At 50.5% G+C, this 23,375-nt stretch overlaps 1 protein-coding gene across 1 annotated transcript; it reads left to right on the top strand.

Annotated features, from left to right (window-relative positions):
* Positions 1-1,089: 1,089 nt before the first annotated feature.
* SCART1 (scavenger receptor family member expressed on T cells 1) lies at positions 1,090-22,672 on the top strand. The gene is made up of 15 exons (XM_045291370.1): positions 1,090-1,116; positions 1,319-1,400; positions 10,657-11,020; positions 11,571-11,842; positions 12,364-12,684; positions 17,593-17,898; positions 18,148-18,471; positions 18,540-18,854; positions 18,937-19,251; positions 20,653-20,967; positions 21,195-21,230; positions 21,336-21,365; positions 21,976-22,113; positions 22,392-22,489; positions 22,565-22,672. Exons 1-15 carry the CDS (start codon positions 1,090-1,092, stop codon positions 22,670-22,672), a joined length of 3,051 nt encoding a protein of 1,016 aa, XP_045147305.1.
* The last annotated feature ends 703 nt before the right edge of the window (positions 22,673-23,375 follow it).

Here is a 23,375-nt window from a genome sequence, read left to right as displayed (position 1 = left end):
GAGGAGGAGGAGGAAGAGGAGGAGGAATACGATGATGTGGAGGAGCCCCTGAGCCGCGCGGGTGTGCACCTCTCCGCCCTGGCCGCGCTGGTGCTCTTTCTGCTCTACTGCGCCTACGTGAAGGCCCCTGGGCTGGGCAGCGCCTGCATCTGAGCCCCTGAGCGCCTCCCTGGTGTGTCCTCCGTCAGCTCCCACAGCCCGCCTTCTCGGCGCCCTCTCCCTGCTTGGCGGCACCTGCAGCTCAGGCTGGCTCCAGGGGTTCTCTTTGGGCCCTATCTGCAGCTGTGAGCCGTCCCACCCCAGAGAGCTGCAGAGGTGACCCTGAGGGGCTAAGGGGTGACCCCATATAGAGGGGCGGGTGGAGGGGATTGCATTCTCTTGCTGATTCATCGCATGTGATTGTCCTTACTCCTCGGGGACTTTGAGAGACCAGGTGACAGGAGCCCAGGGGCGCTGAGGATCTGCAGAGGGTCCTTGTGTTAACCTCCCGGTGTCAGCACACAAGAATATGACTTCGACATACTGAGTACAGTTCAGGACGTAGACTGCTGGGCACAGCTGGGGCAGAGTCCCTCCTGGCCTCCTTAGGCGTCCAGCAGCAACGGGCCTTCCTCTGCCTGCAGGTGCACCTGCCTGTGTCTTCAGGTCCTCAGGCGGTGCTGTGTGCTTCTCGGATTTCCATTTCTGAGAGAGCACTCAGGAGGGAATAGATTTGGGACCCACTTGACCTCAGGGAAGGAGCCCTCATGGCTCAGTGGGCTGTGCTGGCCCGCTAATCACCCGGCCCCTCCAGCAGGAGAATGGCCAGGCTGCCTTCTACTGTAGAGATTTGGAACCTGGGAAACCCACAAGGGGAGCTTCTACTCGCCCCTACACACTCACTGTGAGTCGCAATGGACTTAGTACAAACTAATTCCTATAACCAAAGAGCCACCCTTTCCACAAGTGGCCACACTTCGAGGAACAGTGGGCAGAGAGCTCCCATGTAGCTCTTAGGGAAACAATCCAACCCATAACCGTCCCCTTGTGTCTCTCTCCTGGAACCACCAGCGGGTCTCCTCGCACCTTGGGGCCACCGTTCAGGCGGGGATGGAGGACCGCGTGCAGTGCTACCCAGTAAGCAGTGATGGTGAGCTCAGGTCGAAGGCCATCTGGGAAGAGGAGGCCTGCAATCCGCGCGAGAGCTTATTATAAAGAGCTTATTAAACTCTCTGGACTCCTTCCCACTCATTCACCAGGGACCCCCATGGCCTCTTTCCTGCCTTCCTTACTCCTCTTGCTCTATGGCTGGTCAGTCCTCCTTGCCACTGTCTCACAGCCACCCAGCACAGCTGAGGTGTCCTCTGGCCTTCAAGAAGGGGCTCTTGGCATCACCCTGCTGAGCTTGTTGGAAGTAAGAGGTCAGAGAGCAGGCTGGTCCTAGTTCTGCTTGTGATGTAAGACAAATAGAGGGCTGGCAGAAGGCCTGAGGGCACTGGGGTTGATGGGGGGGTGGTGGTGGTGCTGGGCACTGAACATGCAGTAGGGCAGAGGTCCTAGATCTGCCTGTGATGTAAGACAAACAGTGGGCTGGAACAAGGCCTGAGGGCACTGGAATTGTGGGAAGGGGGGGTGCTGGATGTGTATCTGAACATGCAGTAGGGCAGAGGTGGTGTGGCACTGAGGGCGAGGGTAGGGTGAAGTTGGATGCAGGACAGGGACAGAACCAGGGAATATCTATAAAACACAGTTGTGTAGCTCACCTCATTTTCAGAAAGTGAATACCACTACTCTGGTGAGGAAGCAGAACACTGGCAGCACCCCAGAAAGTCTCACCCCTGCCCCTGCTCCCCTTGGCATTTCTTTTTTTCTTACCTCCCCCAATCTCCTCTTTTCCTTCCCCACAACCCTCAACCTCCCTGTAGCTTTCAAAGTCTGCTTCTTTTTGTGTGAAACCATTTTTATTTCTTTTATAATTAGAGGTCTCAGGCAGTGCTTGTATTTATGAGAACAGCTGACTTTGCTGAGCACTGGTAGTGTCGTGGTTACTGTCCGGCTGCTGAGTGCAAGGTCAGCACTTGACACCACCAGCCCCTGCTTGTGAGAAAGGCTTTCTACCTTTAAAACGTGTTACAGTCTCAGACACCCATGGAAGCCATTCTGCTCTGTCCTGTAGGGTAGCTAGGAGATGGAAAGGACTTGCTGGCAGTGTGTTAATATCTTCCAGGTTTGTCCATGCTGCAAGGTGCTTGACAACTTCATCAGTTTGGGGAATGCATACCATTACATTGCATACATGCACCACAGTTTAACTATCCTTCTTCCAAGCTGGGCATTTGGCTGGTTTCCATCTGTGTGCTATTACGGACAGTGCCAAGATAAGCATGGGTGTGCATACTTCTGTTTGTATTTTGTTCTTTGTTTCTTTGGGGTGTATACCAAGTAGAGATTGCTGGGTCACCCAGCATTTCTACTTTCACTTGCTTGATTCTTCTGTCTTTTAAACACCTTTTTGTTTCTTTGTAAATGATGTCATCCCACAACTTCCCTGGTTTTTAGTCATTTGTTTTCAATGCATCAACTCATTGAGATGTTTTCTGACTCTAGGTGGATATACTCAAGGTTGTACTTTGGCTTATAGGCTTGTTCTAATTTTCTTTACTTTCAACTTTAATTTGCATATGGTGGTCTCTTTCACAGCCAGCCTCTGGCCTTGTTCTGATATTAAACTTCGCCACAATCTCTTTCCACATATGTCGTAATTTTATTCCCATGTATTCCATCTGGCGAGGTCACATGTATAATCACTGTATATGACATTTATGATAAATAAGTTGTTGACCTTGCAAAATTCTGTCATGCAATCTCCAGTGTCTTTTCATTATGGCCATATTTTCCAACTACCTGCCCTTCTTCATTTCCAAGTTTTCTATTTCAATCACTAGTAATTATCAATGCATCTTGATTTCATGCTTGATTGCATTTATGGTATATTGCATCAATTGGTAAGAATCTTCAATATATTCATCTTTGGCATTAGTGTTTAGTTTGTGAATTTGAATAATATTCATATTAACTGGTTTTTCTTATGGATTTTATCTGTGACTAAATGGTATTTCAGGATAGATTAAAACATTTTTATTGTGAAGTAGATGAGTGTTTTCATTTCAGATAGTGGTTTTTATATTCAACAATTTAAACATGTTACCAAACTTCCTAATGGCTTGTCTTTAGAACAGATCTTGAAGTGCTTTTTTTGATGATGAATGTGTCCATGTTCCTCCTAAATTTGTTATTCTGCATATAATAGACTATAATGTTCCTCAATAAAATGATAAATGTCTCTAAGTGCACCAGGGACATATATAAACCATAGATATATGAATGGATTTTGAGCTCACACTTAATTGTGGCTCTACTGTAAGAAAAATTAGTTATTATGACATGGTACTACTCAAAATTTGTCCTCATGAAAGGATCACTGAAGATATGGATGCTATAGTAAAGTGTGGTGAAGAAACCAGATGGTGCCTGACTATCAGAAAGATAAATACTTGTGATCCAAGTATTTAAAATGAATTGTGTAACTATAGCTGAAGACATAGGGTGCATAGCAAATGTGGTGAATAAAGCTGATGGTGCCTGAATATCAAAAGATATAGTGTATAGGGTCTAAAAGGCTTGAAGGTAAACACGTGGCCATCTAGCTGAGAAACAACAAAGTCCACATGGAAGAAACACACCAGCCTATGTGATCATGAGGTGTTGATAGGATCAGGGGTCAGGCATCAAAGACCCAGAACAAAAAATCATATCAATGTGAATGAGGGGGAGGGCAGGGTGAAGACCCAAAGCCCATCTGTGGACAATTGAACATCCCCTTACAAAAGGATCACAAGGAAGAGATGAGCCAGTCAGGGTGCAGTATAGCACTGATGAAACATACAACTCTCCTCTAGTTCTTTAATGCTTCCCCCCACTCCCCACCACTACCATGATCCCAATTCTGACTTACAAATCCTGCTAGACCACAGCATGTATATGGGTACAGATAAGAACTGGAAATGGAATTCAGGACAGATAAATCCTCAGGCCCAATAATGAGAGCGATACCAGGAGGGCAAGGGGAAGGTGGAGGGAGAAAGGGGGACCTATCACAATGATCTACATATAACCCCCTCCCTGGGGGACGAAACACAGAAAAGTGGGTGAAGGGAGACTGGTCAATGTAAGACATGAAAAAATATAACAGGACTTCCGGCAAGATGGTGACTGAGTAACACACACTAGAGGGACTCAGCAGAAATCAGCACAGGAGAGTCACTGAGAGGGAAATTACACACTATCAGGACACAGGGGGAGCATCATAAAGTTAAGAAAGATAAGAAGGCACAGATCCACTAGGTTTTGAGGAGCTGTGGGTTTTTGGCTTACCACTGTGGAGGCCAGCTAAGGCTTAACCTTAGCCCTGCCACAGTATTGGCCAGAGCCGAGCTCCTTTGGCCGGCCTAAAGGCTTTATCTCAGCACAGCCACAGCTTACCGCTGCCTTGGGGCAGGGTTTAAAACCCCTCTAGCCCCATAGTCAGGCAATTCTGGCTCAGCTATATAGTTACTTTCATTTTTCTTCTCTCTTTCCCCCCACAGTCTCAGTGGGCTCAGTTTTTTTTCTCCCCCCACCCTCTCTTTCCTCTCTCATGCCACTGCCAGTCTCCAGGCCACTCCCCTTTGGCTAGGGCAATTACACCTACCCTCCACCCACCTTGGGGAGCTCTATCCTTTGTGGAGTAACATGTAGCTGGGGAAATCCTGCCCACCTTCTGCCTCAGGGGAACTCATGCCTACCCTCCAAGGCCCTCTAAGCAGCTGGGGGAAGTCCCACCCTCCTTTGAGGGTGCTCCACATGCCTGGGGGAAGCTCTGCCCACCTTCCATGGTGCTTCATTTGGCTTGGGGAGCCCCTGCCCATGCTTCATGCTCCCATGTGGCTGAGGGAACTTCCCCCTGCCTGCTGTCATGCCTCACACAGCCTAAGGCAGCTCCAACAATACTCTCCAGCAATCTATGCTGTTGTGGGAACCTCTGCCTGACCTACGCAGCAGTCTAGCTGACTAGGGCAATTCCACCTACCATCGATGGTGCTCTACACAAAAGCGGGCACACCCACCTGCTCTCCACGGCACTCCAGTTGCAGCAGGCACCCCGGAACACCCAGTGAGGCACCCCAAGCCACCATGGGCCACACCACCACAACTTCCTGTGAGATCATCCAGTGTAGCGCCATCCCCATGGGTCCACAACCACATAACCAGTGTCCCCTGAGAGGACCATCCAACTTGCCCTACAAAGAACAGAATACTGGTTGGCTGGGGAAAGAGGGGAAACCACAGAAAGATAAAGCAGTAGCCCGACCCCAAAGTGCAATTAGCTGCAGGTGGTTCGAAGAATCATTCCTACGAGTCTCCCAAACAGAGAGCTCAGTGTTCTACAACTCTCTGGAGAATGGCGCTGAACTCCTCTAAAACAATACAACGCAAACAGAAATCAGCCTCAACAACATCAACAAAAAACCAGGAGAAACAAAAGGCAATGTTGGAAGAAGTCCTGAGTCTAATGATGTGCATAGAAGAAGCAGACATTGATCTGCCACAGAAAGAAATCTTCAGAATGCTGCTTGCAGTCATATAGAACATGAGGGAAACAATACAGAAAAAGGATTAAATGATAGAGGAGATAAAGGCCACACACCAAAGGGAAATACAAGACCAAAGGGACGAGATGACAAAAGCCAGTAGCAAATTCACAGACTTCACCACCAGACTTGAGGAGGCAGAGAATCATACCAGTGACCTAGAGGACAGCCAGGCAGACTTCATCAAATGGGAAAGGCAGTCGAGATAATCAGAGAAGCCAAAGAAAACCCGAGACCCATGTCTAATTCTATGAAGAAGAACAACATTAGAATAATTGGTCTACGTCAACAAGACACAATGTATAAGTCAGTGGCAAAAATAGTAAGGGGATTCTCAGAGGACAGCTTCCCCAGTTTAATGAATGAAAACCAGGCAACCATTCAGGAGACCGAAAGAACACCAGCTAGACTGGATCCCAAGAAGAAGTCACCAAGGCATCTAATAGTTAAACTGTCCAACTTTGAGGAAAAGGGAAAAATCATGAGAGCTGCTAGGGAAAAATAAGCAGTCACCTATAAAGGTGCCCACATAAGAATATGCTCAGACCTATCAGCAGACACTATGAAGAAGAGGAGAGAGTGGAGTAACATAGTCCCCAAACTGAAGGAAAATAACACAAACCCAAGTATACTCTAACCAACCAAATTATTTATCAAGGTAGATGAAGAAGTAAGAGTTTTCCCAGGCAAGGAAAAACTCAAAGAATATGTTAAAAGAAACCTAGCCCTTCAAAAGATCCTTGCCACCCCAGTACTGGCAGAACAACACTCACCAAGTACAAATAAGGCAACACCACATAGAACACCTCACCCAAAGGGCAACAAAGAGAAAACAGCCCTCAATATAGCATTTGTTCAAAGGTGGAAAGAAGGCAAGAATGAAACACACATGCACACATACAAGTGCACACACACACACTGAAAAGAAAGGGAGGTAGGAGAACACCCAACACAGAAGGTACAAGATGACATCAGAGAGTCCACAGATGGATGTGGACTCTCTGAATATCAATGGACCGAACTTAGGCATTAAAAGGCAGAGGCTAGTAGACTGTGTTGGAAAACACAAGCCATCAATCTGTTGCCTACAGGAGACACATCTCAAGATTACAAGCAAAAAATAGGCTGAGAATCAAAGGCTGGAGAAAAATATACCAAGCAAATGGCAATTCAAAAAAAGGCAGGAGTTGCAATCCTAATCCCGGACAAAATTGATCTCATGGTACAATGCATAACAAGAGATAAGGAGGGACACTATATAATGCTCGAGGGAAAAGTAGACCAAGAACCAGTGAGCATAATAAATATATTATTTATTTCACCCGAGAGACCCGTGAAATTCGTCAAGCACTCCAAAAGATGTAAAAAGAAATTACAGGCTCAACAATTATAGTAGGTGACTTTAATACACCACTCTCTGAGAAAGATAGATCACAGGGAAAGAAGCTTAACAAAGAAGCTACAGATCTAAACTTTATGATTAGATGACTAGACCTGATAGATATTTTCAGAGCTCTCTATCCAAATTTTAAAAAATTTCAATTCTTTCCAAGTCCACATGGCACATACTCAAAAATAGACCACATGCTGGGACACAAGTCGAATCTGTGTAAATTCAAGCACATAGAGCTCATACAGACTTAGCTCTCTGACCACTATGCCATAAAGCCGGAAATCAACAAAAGGACAATTAAGAAAACAAGGGCAAACAATTGGAGCATGGATAACTCTCTATTACAAAAGGAGTGCGTACTGGCTCAGATCAGAGATGAAATTAGGAAGTTTCTAGAAACCAATGAGAATGAAAATACAACACACCAAAATCTTTGGGACACAGCAAAGGCATTTATCAGAGAAAATTTGATAGCAATACACCTACACATGAAAAAGGAAGAGAGATTTAAGATAGATATGCTGACACAAAACTTACAGCACTTAGAGCAGAGTCAACAGGACAATCCTACTAATAGCAAAATAAAATAATAAATATCAGGGCTGAGATTCATGAGAGGGAAAATAAGAAAACTATGGAAAAATTAATGCTCTGCTATCAACAACTTAAAGTCTTAATAATTTTCGATCAAGAGCCCCACACTTGATGGTATTTTCTACCATACCACAAGAACTATGTAGTTGATCCTGGTGCATCTTTGGGGTTACAGAAATTACTGTTTGCAAAAATAATGTATTTCAAAATTCATTTCAGAAAAGTTAGGAGGGCCACACAATGTAGAAAAAGAAAGTGAAATGCTGTCTCTCACCCCATCTCCCGCAAAGGAGTTCTTTCAACACTGTGGATAAAGTCCCTGTGGACTTTCGCTGGCACAGGCGAGAGCCGCTACTTAAAAAGGAGCCCAGGGACACTCCCTTTTGCCATCGGTTTTCCTGAACACTCGGCTGTGAATTGGCGTTCATGTCATTCTTTTAGAGGCTGGCTAGTACGCTGTTGGAGCATGGTTCCTTCATTTATCTAGCCAACCATTGACCTTAAAAACAAACAACCCTTCTTACTGTGCATTATGTGAGGATATACATTTCAGATAATCATTTTTTTTTTTGGTTTTGAACTGGGTTTAATTAGGTGGGAAAACATGATCTGACATACACATTTATGGGCATTAAAAAGACTAGATTTCAGAGCTGCTTCCTCCTTGTCCCTGGTCTCTGTGCAGCATGAAGTGAGGCACTGCAAGACTCGCATGGCCTCCTGGGCGGCCTGCATGGGCGCGGGGAAGAGGTGGGGGCTGCAGATAATCATTTTTGTATTGAACAATTTATTTTTCTTTTTAAAAATCATTTTATTAGGGGCTCATACAACTCTTATCACAATCCAAACACACATCAACTGTGGAAAGCGCATTTGTACATTCATTGCCCTCATCATTCTCAAAACATTTCCTCTCCACTTAAGCCCCCCTGGCATTAGATCCTCATTTTCCCCCTCCCTTCTCCCTCCCCCCCTCCCTCATGAGCCCTTGATAATTTATAAATTGTTATTTTGTCATATCTTTCCCTGTCCGACATCTCCCTTCACCCACTTTTCTGCTGTCCATCCCCCAGGGAGGAGATCACATATAGTTCCTTGTAATTGGTTCCCTCTTTCCTACCTACTCTCCCTCTACCCTCCCTGTATCGCCACTCACACCACTGGTCCTGTAGGGATCATCCGCCCTGGAATCCCTGTATTTCCAGTTCTGTATTGAACAATTTAAGTATGTAATCGAAGCTCCCGATAACTAGTTCTGTTCCTCCCTTGAAATCAAGGATGAGCCTTGAAAACAACGACCCTCTGTTGTGTGTGTGTGGCCCCAATCCCTCGGTCCGTTTTTCTATCTGCTGTGGTGAACAGCATGGTGATGAACATGGGCATGCTTATGTCTGCTGATGTTTTGTTCCTTATTTCTTTAGGGTGCATAGTGAGCAGAGGGCTTGCTGGGTCATATGGGATTTCCAGTCCCAGTTTGAGGAAGCGCAAAACCACTTCCCACAGTGGTAGTCCTGTCCACTGTCCCACCAGCAGTGATGAGGGTCTCACCACACCCCCGCCAGCATTTGCCATCTTCTGGTTTTTGAATGTTGCTATCAATGCCAGTGGCATCTCATCCATGTTTTGATTAACACCTCTCCTGTGGCTAGAAATTGCGAGCATTTCTTCATGCTTGTTGGCTCCCTGGATGTCTTTTTGGGGAACTGTCTCTTCGTGTCCTCTGCCCATTTTTAGATCGGATTTTCCGTGTTGAGGTGTTGCCATTTTTCCAGGTTTTGGAGATAAGACCCTGGTCTGGTGTGCAGTTGCCAAAATTTCTCCGTCATGGGCTCTTTATTCCAATATTGGGTGAAGTCCTTTGATGCCCAGAGGCAAGTGTTTTCTGTTTAAGCTTTCCCACCGGGCTCTTCAGTCTTCTCTTTAGGGCAGTGGTTCTTAACCTTCCTAATGCTGCAGCCCTTTAATACAGATTCTCATGTTGAGCTGACCCCCCAACCATAAAATTATTTTTGTTGTTACTTCATAACTGTCATTTTGCTACTGTTATGAATCGGGCAACCCCTGTGAAAGGGTCGTTCGACCCCCCCCAAAGGGGTTGCGACCCACAGGTTGAGAACAACTGATTTAGGAGGAGTCCCAACCTCCGTTCTGTTTTCTGCTGTGTGTGCATCCTTTACCCTCCAGCGTGTTCTTCTTGTGAATGGGTGTGCTGCTTTCCTCAGGTTGCACATCCTCACCCAGAGAGGGGTGTGCACAGAACTCACTTCCAAGGGACAGATTGAGGTCACAGGTCAGGGTGTCTGTTTATTGTACACTTGAGCTCAGAGTGATCTTAGGTTTCCAACACTGCCTGTTTTGTGAGTGCAACAAATGACAAATGCTGTGCGCTTCCTGCAGGGCCCTGGGGTCTTCCCCAGGCAGCTGAGTACACACCTCTCTGCCTGCCTCCCTTCTGGCCCCAGCTCTGCAGGAAGCTCTCCTTTTGCTGGGAACTGGGGTTCAGGGTGCAGAGCACCAATTGGTTCACTGGTGCCCCGCCCCTCTGAGACCCTGCTATGTGTGAGCGCACCACAGCACTGGGGCAGGTCGCTGGGACGTGGTTGCTGCCAATGCGACCAGCCATGGCTTCATGCCTGCAGCGCTTATGGCCCCTTCTCCTTGCCTGCTGGACCCTCCCTGCAGGTCAGTGTTTGCAGCCAGGGTAGAAACTTGCGGTCAGCACCCCCGTAGGTGTCCAGGTCCCTGTATCCAAGAGGGGAGGGTAGAGGGTGGAAGTGGAGGACCACAGCTGGACAGAGGGTCACCAGATTTATTTGTGGCTTTGCCAACTTTCCCTTCCAGTAAAGTACTTGGTGTCTCAGAATGGGGACAGTGAGAGGGGTTTGAGATAAAGGAAGGGGTCTGTATTCCAAGAGGGGCTTAGCTCCCAAGTCCTCTCTTCTTAGGACTGGAATCCCCCAACATCTTTGACCCTCATGTCTGCTCTGTGTTCTTGCTCAGAAGACCCTGCTGGCAAGAGATCCCTGAGCCTCCTGGGAGGTGGAAACCACTGCGAGGGCATGGTGGAAGTCCATTCTAGCGGGGAGCATGGCCCTGTGTGCGGTGATCGATGGGGTCTGGTGGAGGCGTCTGTGGCCTGCAGACAGCTGGGTTGCGGCAAGGTGTCCTCGGCCTCCACCTATGTGCTGAGACCCTTGGAGAGGGGCCCGCCCTGGATGCTGGGCATCCACTGCTGGGGAAACGAGTCCTTGATCCTTGAGTGTGACCTGGGGGCTTGGGGGCCGCTGCAGGATTGCAGGTGCCAGTGTGTAGCGGTGATGAGTTGCTCAGGTAGGGTGTGTGTTGGGTGGGGGCAGGTAAGGGGGTTTTGGCCCCTACCGGCCAGGCTAGACTCCCTGATCAGATTCTCAGAACTTGGGAGTCCAGATCAGGGTTCTAACAGGCCCATGGGAGCTGGTAACCCCGGTCCCATTGTTCTCAGCTGTGCTGTGCTGGGGCTGGCTGGCCGCCTGCACCTGTTCTGCCCATGCCTATCTCATTTCCTTCTCCCTTGCTCTCCAGGCTTCTGTCTCTGGTCCACGAGCGGTTCTTCTCCGTATTTCCCTCCACCAGCAGGGCATGTCCCCAGGGTCCCCAGCACATCTCCAGGTCGCCAAACCCCTCTGCATGGCCTAAAGCCTGGAAATGACTTAACATGGCCTGATGGTGGGCTAGCACAAGGCCACAAAGGAGCAATCCTAGGGAGAGGGTCTGCAGCCACCGAGGGCAAGAGAGGGATCCAGCCAAAGCCACACCCCTTCCCAGGCCACAGCCCTGGAGTGCCCTGTGCTTGCCCTGAAGATGTGGCATAGGAGGAACAACTGTCTCTCTGTGCCTGCAGGTGGTATCCAGCGTGAAATCAGCCTGGGGGGCAGAGGCAGCCCCTGTGCCGGGGTCCCCCAGGTGTGGAGCTCGGACCTCACGGTACTGAGGTGTGACCTGCACAGGGTGGAGGCTGGCGTTGTGTGCAAGGAACTGGGGTGTGGCCCCGCTCTACAGTGGTCCAGGGTCTACCAACTCCCGGAGGATCACAGCCGCAAGGCTCTGACCTGCCAGGGGACAGAGTCCACCATTCTCAATTGCAATCTCAACTTGAACTTCCTGGGCCAGTGCCAGCTCTCCACGTATACAGATGTTGTGTGCTCCGGTAGGAATGCCAGCAGGGATTCTGCAGGGCCCTTTCTCTCAGTAGGGAACCAGGGGCTGATCGGTGCCACTTGCCATAGCTTTGTCCCAGGACCAGGGAGAGCCCTTCTTCTAGGAAAGGGTGATGGATGATCATTTTACTGGTCCGCTGGGTCCAGAAACCCTGTGTCGCAGTGCCTGGAATCCCACCAGGATGGGCTCTCTGCCACAGGGATTACTCATAGGGAGCTGGAGCTGGGCCCAGCAAGAAGGGGGGTATTAAGAGGAGGGTCTCTTGGGTGTATGGGGCTGTCATTCAGGATGTCTTCATCGGACCTGGCACCAGTGGGTTTTGAAGGACTCCTTCTCCAAGATGGAGCTGTCTCGGGCTGTGCCTCTGGACCCCCTACATCCTCTGTCTTTGAAGATCCAAGGGAAGGGCAGGTCATCCCACAGAGAGATCCCCACAGATCTTGCCTTGGCCCATGGGTGTCCAGAGTCCATTGTCCCTTGGGTGTTGCCCAGAGCAATGTCTGTTCTCAGGGCACACGGAGGTCCGGCTAGTGGGAGGAGAGCACCCCTGTGCTGGACGCCTGGAGGTGCAGCGAGGGCTGACCTGGGGCACTGTCTGTGACGCCGACCTGGACCTGTCCATGGCCCACGTCATCTGCAGGGAGCTGCAGTGTGGCTCAGCTGTCTCCACACCCCGGGGTGCACACTTCGGTCCTGGCACCGGGCCTGTGTGGACTGAGGCCTTCCACTGTGTGGGCAACGAAACCCTGCTGTTCCACTGCCCTCGGGGGGCTGGTCGCCTGGAACCCTGTGACCACAGCCATGATGCTGGGCTCAGATGCTCAGGAGAAAGTAAGTCATCAGGATCCCATATCCCCAGGGCAGGGACTGAGCGGGTCAGGGTGGGGTGACTGGGCACGTGGTACTGTGAGGTAGATTCTGTTCTGTTCCGTAGGGTGTGGACAGCTCAAGGTCATGTGTCTTCCCATCACTGCCATCCCTGGACCAGGTTAGGGACCTGAATCAGGTGTGGACACTCACCCAGGCACACCTGATTCATGGGGGCAACCTACACTACCTTCATTTCTTGGTCTTCTGTGGAGTGACCCCTATTCCCTGGTACAGTGCCACGGCCTGGAGCATTAGGCTACGCTGCTTCGTGCTGTTGTACAATTCAGCCATGAATAGTACCCACACCATGCTCTGCAACCTCTACCTTGATCCCTTTCTGGAGCATGTTCCCCGTCACCCCACCAACCCCCTGCCCCCCAGCAGGACTCTCCACCTCCCTGGTTCTGCCCGCGCCTCCATATCATTTTCTTCCCAGCCACTGCCTTTCTAGGCGCTGCTGCTTTCAGCATGGCGCTGCCCAGGAAGGACATAAACGGGCCCTTTGTGTCTCGCTTCTTCACAGTGATGTCAGGCTCCTCCTTGTCAGAGCATGGGTCAGAGTGTCACCCTGCTGCGTGGCTGCCCCACGTCTGGTCACCCACTCAGCCCTTGGTAGGCCTTTGGGTTGTTTCCACCATCTGGCTGCTATCAATCCTGCAACAGTCAACATTGTGTGGGCATGCTTTCATTTCTCTCCTCCTCGTATGGGTCACCCGGTGATTCTAGGTGTGACTTTGGAGAAGTACCAAACTGCTTTCCACAGTGGCTGCACCGTTTTATATTTCCACTAGCAATGTATGCGAAGATTCAAACCCACCACCATCATCGGGAGCCCACAGGCAGGGCAGAACTGCGCCTGTGAGTTGTTGGGACTGTAACTCCTACTGGGAGTAGAAAGCCCTTCTTTCCCTTGCCAGCATCCGGTGGTTTCAAGCTGCTGACCCTGCAGTTAGCCGTCCAACTGCAGCCCCTCCACCACCAGGGCCCTCAGCAATACCCAAGGGAGGCCTCCAATCTCTGTAGAGTCTTGATAACACGTTTTCATCACGACTTTGAACATATCATGTGCTTACTGGCTGTTTGCATATTTTGTGCAAGAAATGTCTATTCAAGGCTTTTGTCCATTTTGGGCCTGAGTTGTTTGTCTCTTGTTGTTTAATTATCACAGTTCTTTATATTTTCAGGATACTAGATCCTCATCAGATAAATACTTGGCAAACATTTCCTGTTCTGTAGGTTTTCATTTCACTTTTTTGGATGGTTTCTTGACACACAAAATTTCACACTCTGATGAAATTCAATTGATCTATTTCCTCCTCTTCAGTTTTTTAAAAAGAATCATTATATGTAAGAGACTATTGTCTAACCTAAAGACATAGATATTTAGCTTTACATTTTCTTCTAAGTGTCATAATTGTAGCTCTTTCACTGAGACTTTGAGTTTATTTTTGTATATGGTGTGAGGGAAGGGTTCATCATTGTTTTACATGTATTAGCCAGTTGTTTCATCACTTGTTGGAGAGACTATTCTTTGTCCAGTTAGTGGTCTTGACACCCTTGTCAAAAACTAGTTGTCTCTGCTAGTGCCACATTGTTTTGCTTACTGTGGCTTTGTAGTATGTTTTGGAATATGGAAAACGTGTGTCCTCCAACTATGTTCAAGATAGTTTTGGTTTTTCAGGGTCCCTTTCAAAATAACGTGAATTTGGTGATTGTTCTTTCCAGACCCAAAGGGCAATGGGTTTTTATATGGATTTCTTAGGATAACTTTGTGTAGCATTACGTCTTTCAGGATATGAACATAGGGTGCCGTCACATGTGTCTAAGCTTTCTTTACTCCTTCCCAGGCTATGCTAAATGGAGCTTATCACAATCTGCTTATCAGATTCATTACTAGTGTACACACACAAAACCGATTTTATGTGTTGATTTTGTAACCTGCAACTCTGCATAATTTATTTATTTATTCGCTTTTTAGTATTTGTGGATGGAGTGTTCTATATGTATCTGTTGCCTCTGGCTGGATTATACTTTTGTTTAAGTCCTCTGTTTCCTTACTGGTCTTCTGTCTAGTTGTATCAATTGTTGAAAGTAAGGTATTGATGCCTATAGCTATTATTCCCCCCTCCTATCAAGGCACAACCTTTACTGATATAGAATTTAGCGAAGCAAAGCTGTCACATTAGAAGGCATATACTATGCCCACAATTCTGCTATTTTTTGAAGTCCTGAGATTAGCTACATTTCAGTTGAGGAATGACACAACTTTGGTGTGACTTTTGGGAAACAAGGTAGTAATTCTGGAAGGATATTATTCTTTCCTCATAATTGGTCTCCAGCTATTATTGTTGAATTTTTTATTTCTCCCTTCAATTTTGTCATATTTTTGCTTTTGGAACTCTGTTGTTACACACACATACACACACACAGAGGGGCACTTATAGTGATATGTAATGTACTATTCCTCATGTAAACAAATTTTGACTTAAAGTTTATTTTGTCTGATTTCAGTCGTCACCCTAACTCTCTTTTAGTTACCATTTTCATGGATATCTTTCTCCATTCTTCCACTTTTAATGGATTGATGTCTTGTGACCTCAAGTGACCTCGTTCAGTTAGTGCTATGGACGAATGGGCCACACGACCATCGGTCTCCATGAGTCTTACCAGAAGAATTAGATGGTGCCTGGCTGCCACTACCAACTACTCTGAAAGGAATCACCCTAACCTAGAAGGTCCTCGATAGAGTGGGAGAAAAATGTTGAACAAACTAAAAACCATACAGTAAGACCAGCTCACTGGTAAGACAGAGACTAGTGGAACTCCAAAGACTGTGCCTTTATTCGCCCTTCAGATCTTTAAATAAACTCACTCCTTTGGCTCCATTTTCAGCCAATCAACTACAAACCAACAAACTCACTGCTGTCTAGTTGATTCTGACTCATGGTGGCCCCATAATGGCCCCACTGAATTACCCATGTAGAAGGACAGAGTGGAACTATCCCTTGGGGTTTATGAGCCTGTACATCTTAAAGGAGGCAGTGGTGAGTTTGAACTGCGGGTCATGCAGTTAACAGTCCAGTACATAACTCACTAAACCACGAGGGTTCCTTGAAAAAAGTGGGGAATAATAACATCTTAGAATAATTAACCATTGGAGAGCAGAAGGGGCAATATTTACCTAAGGACAAAGTTCAGAAGGATTAGTAAAGGAGGAGGAATGAACATGGGAAACACAGAGAGGAAGTGGGGGAAGTGATGCCACACTGTGTGGATTGCAACGAATGGCATGAGACAAGATGTGCATGAATTATTGAACAGAACACGGATCAACTCTGCAAATCCTCACCCAATGCACAACAAAAAAATTTTAAAAAGAAAGGGAACTTATTGTAGACAACATGCAATTGGTACATTAAAAAAATTCTGTCACGGTTTGCCTTTTGTTAAAGAGTTTATCCCATTTACAAGAAAACAAAAAACAAAACAGTTCATTACTAATGAGCTTGGACTTCCATTAGGCATGTTACTCTCCCTTCTACAAGTCTTAGATCTTTACGTCAGTTCCTCCAGCACTGCATGCTTTTGGGTTTGTTTTCTTTCTTGTGTACTGTTTTGGTTTCTTGGTCATTTTCTATTAAAAAAAATTTTTTTTAGTGGTTACCCTGGAGAGTAAAATTAACATTTGTATTTTATAACCATATAGTTGTCAATATAGTATTAAAAAACCCTGCTTGGTATAATCAATGGCATTGAATTATACATGTAGATGTGGAATTGGAGAACATATTTTTGTCACAATTAGAAAACATTACATGAATAACAATAAGTCCAAGGAAGAAGAAAATGTTCTAGAATCAACTGTGATAACTATACAACTCTTCTTGATAGGATTTAATTATTGAATGTATGACATGTGGGTGAAGTGCTAATAAAATTATTAAAAAAATAACCCTCTGCATATATACTGTTCCATTTTCCTGCTCATACTGATATTGTCATTCATTACAATATGTGCTTCTTCAAATCAGTTGACAACTACGGTTTTATAGATTTCACTTCTAAATAATGTATCAAAAAGAGAAAATACAAACAACCATTACAATAGTAGTAGCTTTTCTATTTGCTGTTCAGTTGTCCGCATGGTGTTTCTCATCTGCACGCGTGGCTCTGAGTCCCGTCTGTGCTTGCGGTTCAGCCTGAAGGGCTCCGTAGAGCCTTTCTCTTACGATTGGCATCCAAATGATCACTTTTTATTTCTCTGATAACAGAGTAATTTCTCACTCGTTTTTGAAGGATAATTTTTCTAGGTATAGAATTCTTGGGTGGCAATGCCCCACCCCCCTCAGTACTCTATATGTATTACCCCTGTCTGTAGGTTCCATGGAGTTGATTAGAAATTGACTGTTAATCCTATTGAAGAGCGTGTGTGTATGACAACTGGCTTTTCCGGTGTCTAGATTTTCTCATAGCCTTTGTCTTTTTCCAATGATCTTAGCATGTCTTGGTGCATTCTTTGAGTAGAATAGCTTGTAAACCAATTTTCAAAGACTGGCTGTGTGTGGTCGCTGTCTGCACTCTGTTAGTTTAGCCGTGGGCTAGAATGAAACCAGGCTAGGCCGGGCTAGGAGAAACAGCTCCCATCCTCTCAGCATGCGCGACGACTGTTTAGGGAAACTTCTTCAAAGTGTCCGCAGCCCCCTCACTACTCTGTGGTGGCCTTCCCCCACTGTGTTTTCTTGGAACTTTCGGCCTTGGCCCTCATTTGGAGAAGGCTGATTCTGACCGTTTCCCCAGCACAGTTGTTGAGGGGGTAGGTTTGTAGCTCCCCGAAGACTCATGGCTCTCTGACTTGCCGTGTGTCATCAGGGTTCCGGCTGGCGAATGGCAGCAGCAGCTGCGCAGGACGCGTGGAGCTCCAGGTACAGGGCGTCTGGGCACCTCTCTGCGCTGCCCACTGGGACTTAGCCGATGCCAGCGTGCTCTGCCATCAGCTCAACTGTGGCAACGTGGTGGCCACACACAAAGGCGGCTACTTTGGCGGAGGGAAAAGTCCCATCTGGCGAGACGTGTTTCACTGTGTGGGAACAGAGCCCCATCTCTGGAGTTGTCCGGCAAGCACCTTCGGAGCACCCGCCTGCGCCCTGGGAAACGCGGCGACCGCGGTCTGCTCAGGTGGGTGCTGGGTGAGGCACGCAGCCATCTGACCAGCAGCGGGGCAGCCGCGGGGAGGCTCAGGGGCTGGTGCAAGGGGAGGACAAGGTCACCCGAGGCAACACCGAGGGTAGTCACAAGCGAACAGAAAGATTCTTTTCGGAGACGGGGAGATCAGTGTGCCAATGAGGTGGCCGAGGAGGAGGAAGGGAGGAAAGGCAGAGGAAGATGTGGGGGGCATCCAAGGGGTCCCTCCTCCTCCGTGTCCAGGTCTCTCCGACGCCCTGAGGCTGAGGGACGGGCAGAGCCGCTGTGATGGGCGCCTGGAGATGTCGCGGGATGGGCTCTGGGGCCGCGTGCTGGACGGCGCGTGGGACCTACAGGGTGCCCACGTCGCGTGCCGGCAGCTCCAGTGCGGCGCGGCCGAGCGCGCCTACACCAGCTCAGTCACGGGCGGCGGGGCCAGGCCGGTGGCGGTGAGCCGCGTGCGCTGTCTGGGCACGGAGACCCGCCTGACGCAGTGCAACCTGTCTGCGTCCGCGTCTGCCAGGGTGCCCGAGGGGAGCTTCGGCGACGCCGGCGTCGTTTGTGAGGGTGAGTAGGGCCAGCCCTTCCTGGCCGGCCTCGCGGGGCGGCGGCCACTTGACTCAGCCTTTCCACAGGGAGCATCCGGGTGCGCCTGGCAGACGGGCCGGGGCGCTGTGCTGGCCGAGTGGAGGTGCTTCGAGACGGCGCCTGGGGCACCGTGTGCGACGACCGCTGGGACCTGCGCGACGCTCACGTGGTCTGCAGGCAGCTGGGCTGCGGCCAAGCCCTGCAGGCCCTGGGCTCTGCCCATTTTGGGCCTGGGGCCGGGCGCATCTGGCTGGCTGAGCTGGGCTGCAGGGGCGCGGAGGGGGCGCTGTGGCAGTGCCCGTCCGGAGGCTGGGGCCTGCAGGACTGCGACCACAAGGAGGATGCTAGCGCCATCTGCTCAGGTGTGCGTCCCGTGCCCCCTTCTCCCAGCCGCCCTCTTTCCAGACCTGGGTATGGGCCTTACTGACCCCGCTCTGCCCTCAGGCTTCACGGATCTGCGGCTGCAGAACCGCAGCGGGCCGTGCGCGGGGCGCCTGGAAGTCTTCTACAATGGAACCTGGGGGGGCATGTGCCAGACCCTGAGCACGGCCTCTCTGGGGCTCCTGTGCGCGCAGCTGGGCTGCGGGTCCCATGGGCAGCTCCAGACCAGGACAGGGACTGGGCGCTCCCAGGGGCCCCTGTGGGTGGCCTCTGTGCAGTGTCGGGAACGGCAGGATGTGTCCTTGTGGCAGTGTCCTTCGGCCCCCTGGGATGCGCATTCCTGCTCCGGCATAGAGGAAGCCTGGATGATGTGTGTGGGTGAGTGGGCTGCATGGCGGGGGTGGATAGATGGGAGCGGGGGTTGTTTGTGGACAGGGCCGGGTGATAAGGGGCACCTGGCCCATCTGTTGCTGAGATCAGTGGGCAGCTGGTTTCTTGGGGGCGGCTTCTTCATGGGACACAATGGGCAAAGGTGCTGAGCTGAGCAGTCTCAGCTCCCCCCCTCCCCCAGGTGGCTGAATCCCAACCCAGATCTCTGGGCAACACAAGACCACTGGGTGCAAAGGTGCTTCTGAGGTCATCCCTTAGGGACTTGTCTCCCAGTCACCAGAGACAGTTTGTGGGTCTCTCGGGCTCCCACTGCAGGATGTGTTTGTGTGGTGTGTATGTGTGTGTGTATGGTGTGCAGTGTGTGTGTCTGTCAGTTTGTGTGTGTCTCTCTCTCTGTGTATGGTGTATGTGTATGTGTGGTGTTTGTGTGTGATTATGGGAGCATCTCTTGGCTAACAGCCTACTCTTTCCCCTCCAACAAACCACGACAAACCCACTGCCATCAAGTTCAGTCCCACTCTGGGTGACCCTGTCGACAGGGCAGAACTGCTCCTGTGGGTTTCCCATATGGGAATCTTTAGGGGAGTAGAGAGCCTCACCTCGCTCCTTGGATTGGCTGGTGTTTTGAAACAGCTGGCCAAGGAAACCACTCTGAAGGATGTGTAGTAGTGTGGCATGTTTATGCGGTGATTGGTAGGAAGGGAAGGGCCATAGACATACAGTATGGCTGGACCAGAGCATGTACACTGGTACAGATAGGAACCGGAAACACAGGGAATCCAGGGCGGATGATCCCTTCAGAACCAGTGGTGTGAGTGGTGATACTGTGAGCGTAGAGGGAGGGTGAGTTGGAAAGGCGGAAGCGATTATAAGGATCTACATGTGACCTCCTTCCTGGGGGATGGCCAACAGAAAAGTGGGTGAAAGGAGATGTCGGACAGGGCAAGATATGACAAAAAATAATCTATAAATTATCAAGGGTTCATGAGGAAGTGGGGAGCGGGGAGGGAGGGGAAAAATGAGGACCTGATGCCAGGGGCATAAGTGGAGAGCAAATGTTTTGAGAATGATGAGGGCAACGAATGTACAAATGTGCTTTACACAATTGATGTATGTATGGATTGTGATAAGAGTTGTATGACCCCCTAATAAAACGATTAAAAAAAAAAAGAAATACAGACAAAGATACTTGGGTAGTTTTAGGTCGTCTTGCAAATGCACACCAAGGCCCATTTCCTCCACAGGAGCAGCAGCAGGAGCAGCTGTGCAAGTCCCCGGGGAGACCCCCAACTGCTCGGGCACACAGCCCTGTGCAGGTGTGTGTCCTGGCCACCTCTGTCCTCCATCCGCCTTTCCTGCCATCTCCTGAGCCAGCCCCTGTGTTCCCAGAGGGCAACTGGGTGCGTGTGCGCGGGAGCAAGGATCACTGCTCAGGCCGAGTGGAACTCTGGTACGCTGGCACCTGGGGCACCGTGTGCGACGACGCTTGGGACTTGGCAGACGCAGATGTGGTGTGCCGCCAGCTGGGCTGCAGCCGGGCAGTAAGCGCCCCTGGGGGGGCAGCCTTCGGACCTGGTTCTGGGCCAGTGTGGCTGGATGAGGTTGGCTGCAGGGGCGATGAGGGGTCCCTGTGGGACTGCCCCTCAGTGCTCTGGGACCATGGAGACTGCTCTCATAAGGAGGATGCAGGAGTATGGTGCCTGGGTGAGTGGCGTGGCCTGTGCGGGCTGGGCACCGCCTTCTGAACCAGAGCTGGGGTGGCCGGACCAGGGCAGGGCTGGGGACTTGGCTTTCGGCTCCTTGTCTGAGTCTTGTTCTTGGGGTGGCTCTGTGACCCCAGTCTGAGAGGCACAGCAGGGGAGGGGGGTGAGGGAGAGTCCCCGTGCTCTGTCAGGCGCCCTCTCACCTGCTCCCTTCATTTCTCCCTGTAGGTGAGACACAAACCACAGTGCCGGTGCTCCGCTCAGGTAGGGGCTCTCATTCTCTGACCCCAGCTCAGGGTCCCCTGCCCCAGCTACATCCGGGCACCTAGGGGCTTCCAGAGGCCGAGTTGCACCCTGGTCTCTTTGCAGACAGGCAGGACGAGTACAGTGTGCTGAGATGTGAGTGATGGCCATGTGCTCTTCTCTGACTAAAACCCTCAACTGGGTTCAGAATTAGGGGACAGGGGACATCAGGTTTGACCACCTCTGCTCCCAGGTCTTTCCCTGGTGATGGCCCAGTCTCCCGGGACACTGGGTCCTCTTGGGCACTGTGGGCTATCTCCAGAGGACAGCCAAGGTTGGTGGTGACAATGAGGGCCATCTACCTGGGTTTCCACCTGGGTTCTCTATCTGGACTGTCCCACTTGGGCCTGTCCAATTGTATCCTCCCATGGGGGTCCTCCCAACTGGGCCTACTCACCTGGCTCCACCAGCTGCGCTCAACTTCCTGGTCAGTCACACCTGGTGCTCCCCCTTGTGTCCCATCCCCCCCAGGACCCTCACTCCTGGCTCATCCTGAGCCTTCCCTCTGGGCAATCACACCAGCCATCTCTTACCTGGCTGCCCACCTGGGGCCTCCACTCGGGTGCCCTCAGGACAGTGACCTTAGATGAGCAGCAGGGAGTGCTGCCAAGAACCACCTCTGCCCCAGGTCCCCCTCCTCTTTCTCAGAGAGGCCTGGGTCATCGAGCCTAGGTCACAATGCCCTGCCCCTCCCTGTGCCCCACAGGTCCTCCCTCAGTCCCTCCTGCAGCCCCCCAGGTGGAGACCCTGTCCTGGTCTCTCTGCATCACCCTGGGCACCCTCCTGGGCGTTGTCTCCCTGGTCCTGGGGATTCAGTGGTGCCGAAGCCGAGCAGCCTGCAGGGGTAGGTGGGCTGGAGGCACTCACACAGAGCAGGGATGGGGCCTGCAGGGGAAGCAGGGGTGGGGGTGGGGCCCCATGTGTCTGGAAACACCAGTGACCAGCGCCTGGGTGTCACTGCCCTGAACCCAGGAGGTGTCCCACCCAGGGTCCCTGCTCCATGACCACCATGGACCCACCGGGTGTCAGGGGAGTGGGCGAGCCAGGCCGGGAAGGGGGTGTTTTCTAGAAGGGTCTGGTGTCACTCTGCAGGTTCCAGAATGACTGGGGCGCTCCCCTCAGAGGGCTTCTATGAAGACCTCGGTGCCATCTCCCTGGAGGATCAAGACTTGGAACCCAGGAGCTTTGGGGAGTGGGTGCTGGATGAGGAGTATGACGACGTGGAGGAGGAGGAGGAGGAGGAGGAGGAGGAGCAGGAAGAGGAGGCAGAGGCGGAATACGATGATGCGGAGGAGCCCCTGAGCCGCTCGGGTGTGCACCTCTCCGCCCTGGCCGCGCTGGTGCTCTTTCTGCTCTACTGCGCCTACGTGAAGACCCCTGGGCTGGGCAGCGCCTACATCTGAGCCCCTGAGCTCCTCCCTGGTGTGTCCTCCGTCAGCTCCCACAGCCCACCTTCTCAGCGCCCTCTCCCTGCTTGGCGGCACCTGCAGCTCAGGCTGGCTCCAGGGGTTCTCTTTGGGCCCTATCTGCAGCTGCGAGCGGGTGTCTTGTTGTCCCTGAAGGCCCAACCTGTCCCCAGGAAACTACAGGGATGACCCTGAGCCGGGCTGAGGGTCTGCATGGGGATAGACTACACCTGTTGCTTGGGGCACTTGTCCTACACCGTCTGTGGTGTCTCTGGTCTCTTGCAGGGACAACCAGAGGATGTGGCCACTGGGGTTCTAAGGGCTCTGGGAGGACCCACTGTGGTTTCTTTGCTTAAATTGCAGGTGGGGTCCCGGCTTCCTGGGCAACGCAGCTCAGTCTGGGATGAAGTACAGGGCGTAGCAGCCCGTCCGCAACCTTGAGCTCAGCACTGGCAGGAAGCTCCCTGGAGGTGGTGCTTTTTTTTTTTCCTCATTAAAATTTTTTGTTCGCAGGAAGAGCATAATTTATTTATTTTTCAAAATTTAAATTAGCCTTGGTGGTTAGGTGCCCTGATAAAGACCCCACGTGACATAGCAGACCCATCCCACAGGAGGGTCCTTGGTGTTGGCTGTTACCAGCAGTCCCATTCAGGCAGGCCTGAAGGCCTGGCCCGGTGAAGATAGTGAAGACCTGCGGGGG

Source organism: Echinops telfairi, unplaced genomic scaffold (assembly GCF_000313985.2).
Source record: "Echinops telfairi isolate 266 unplaced genomic scaffold, ASM31398v2 ScPeMD7_70;HRSCAF=299, whole genome shotgun sequence".
Lineage (NCBI taxonomy): Eukaryota > Metazoa > Chordata > Mammalia > Afrosoricida > Tenrecidae > Echinops > Echinops telfairi.
The sequence above is the reverse complement of the archived record's forward strand: the minus strand, read 5'-3'. Positions and strand labels throughout refer to the sequence as shown.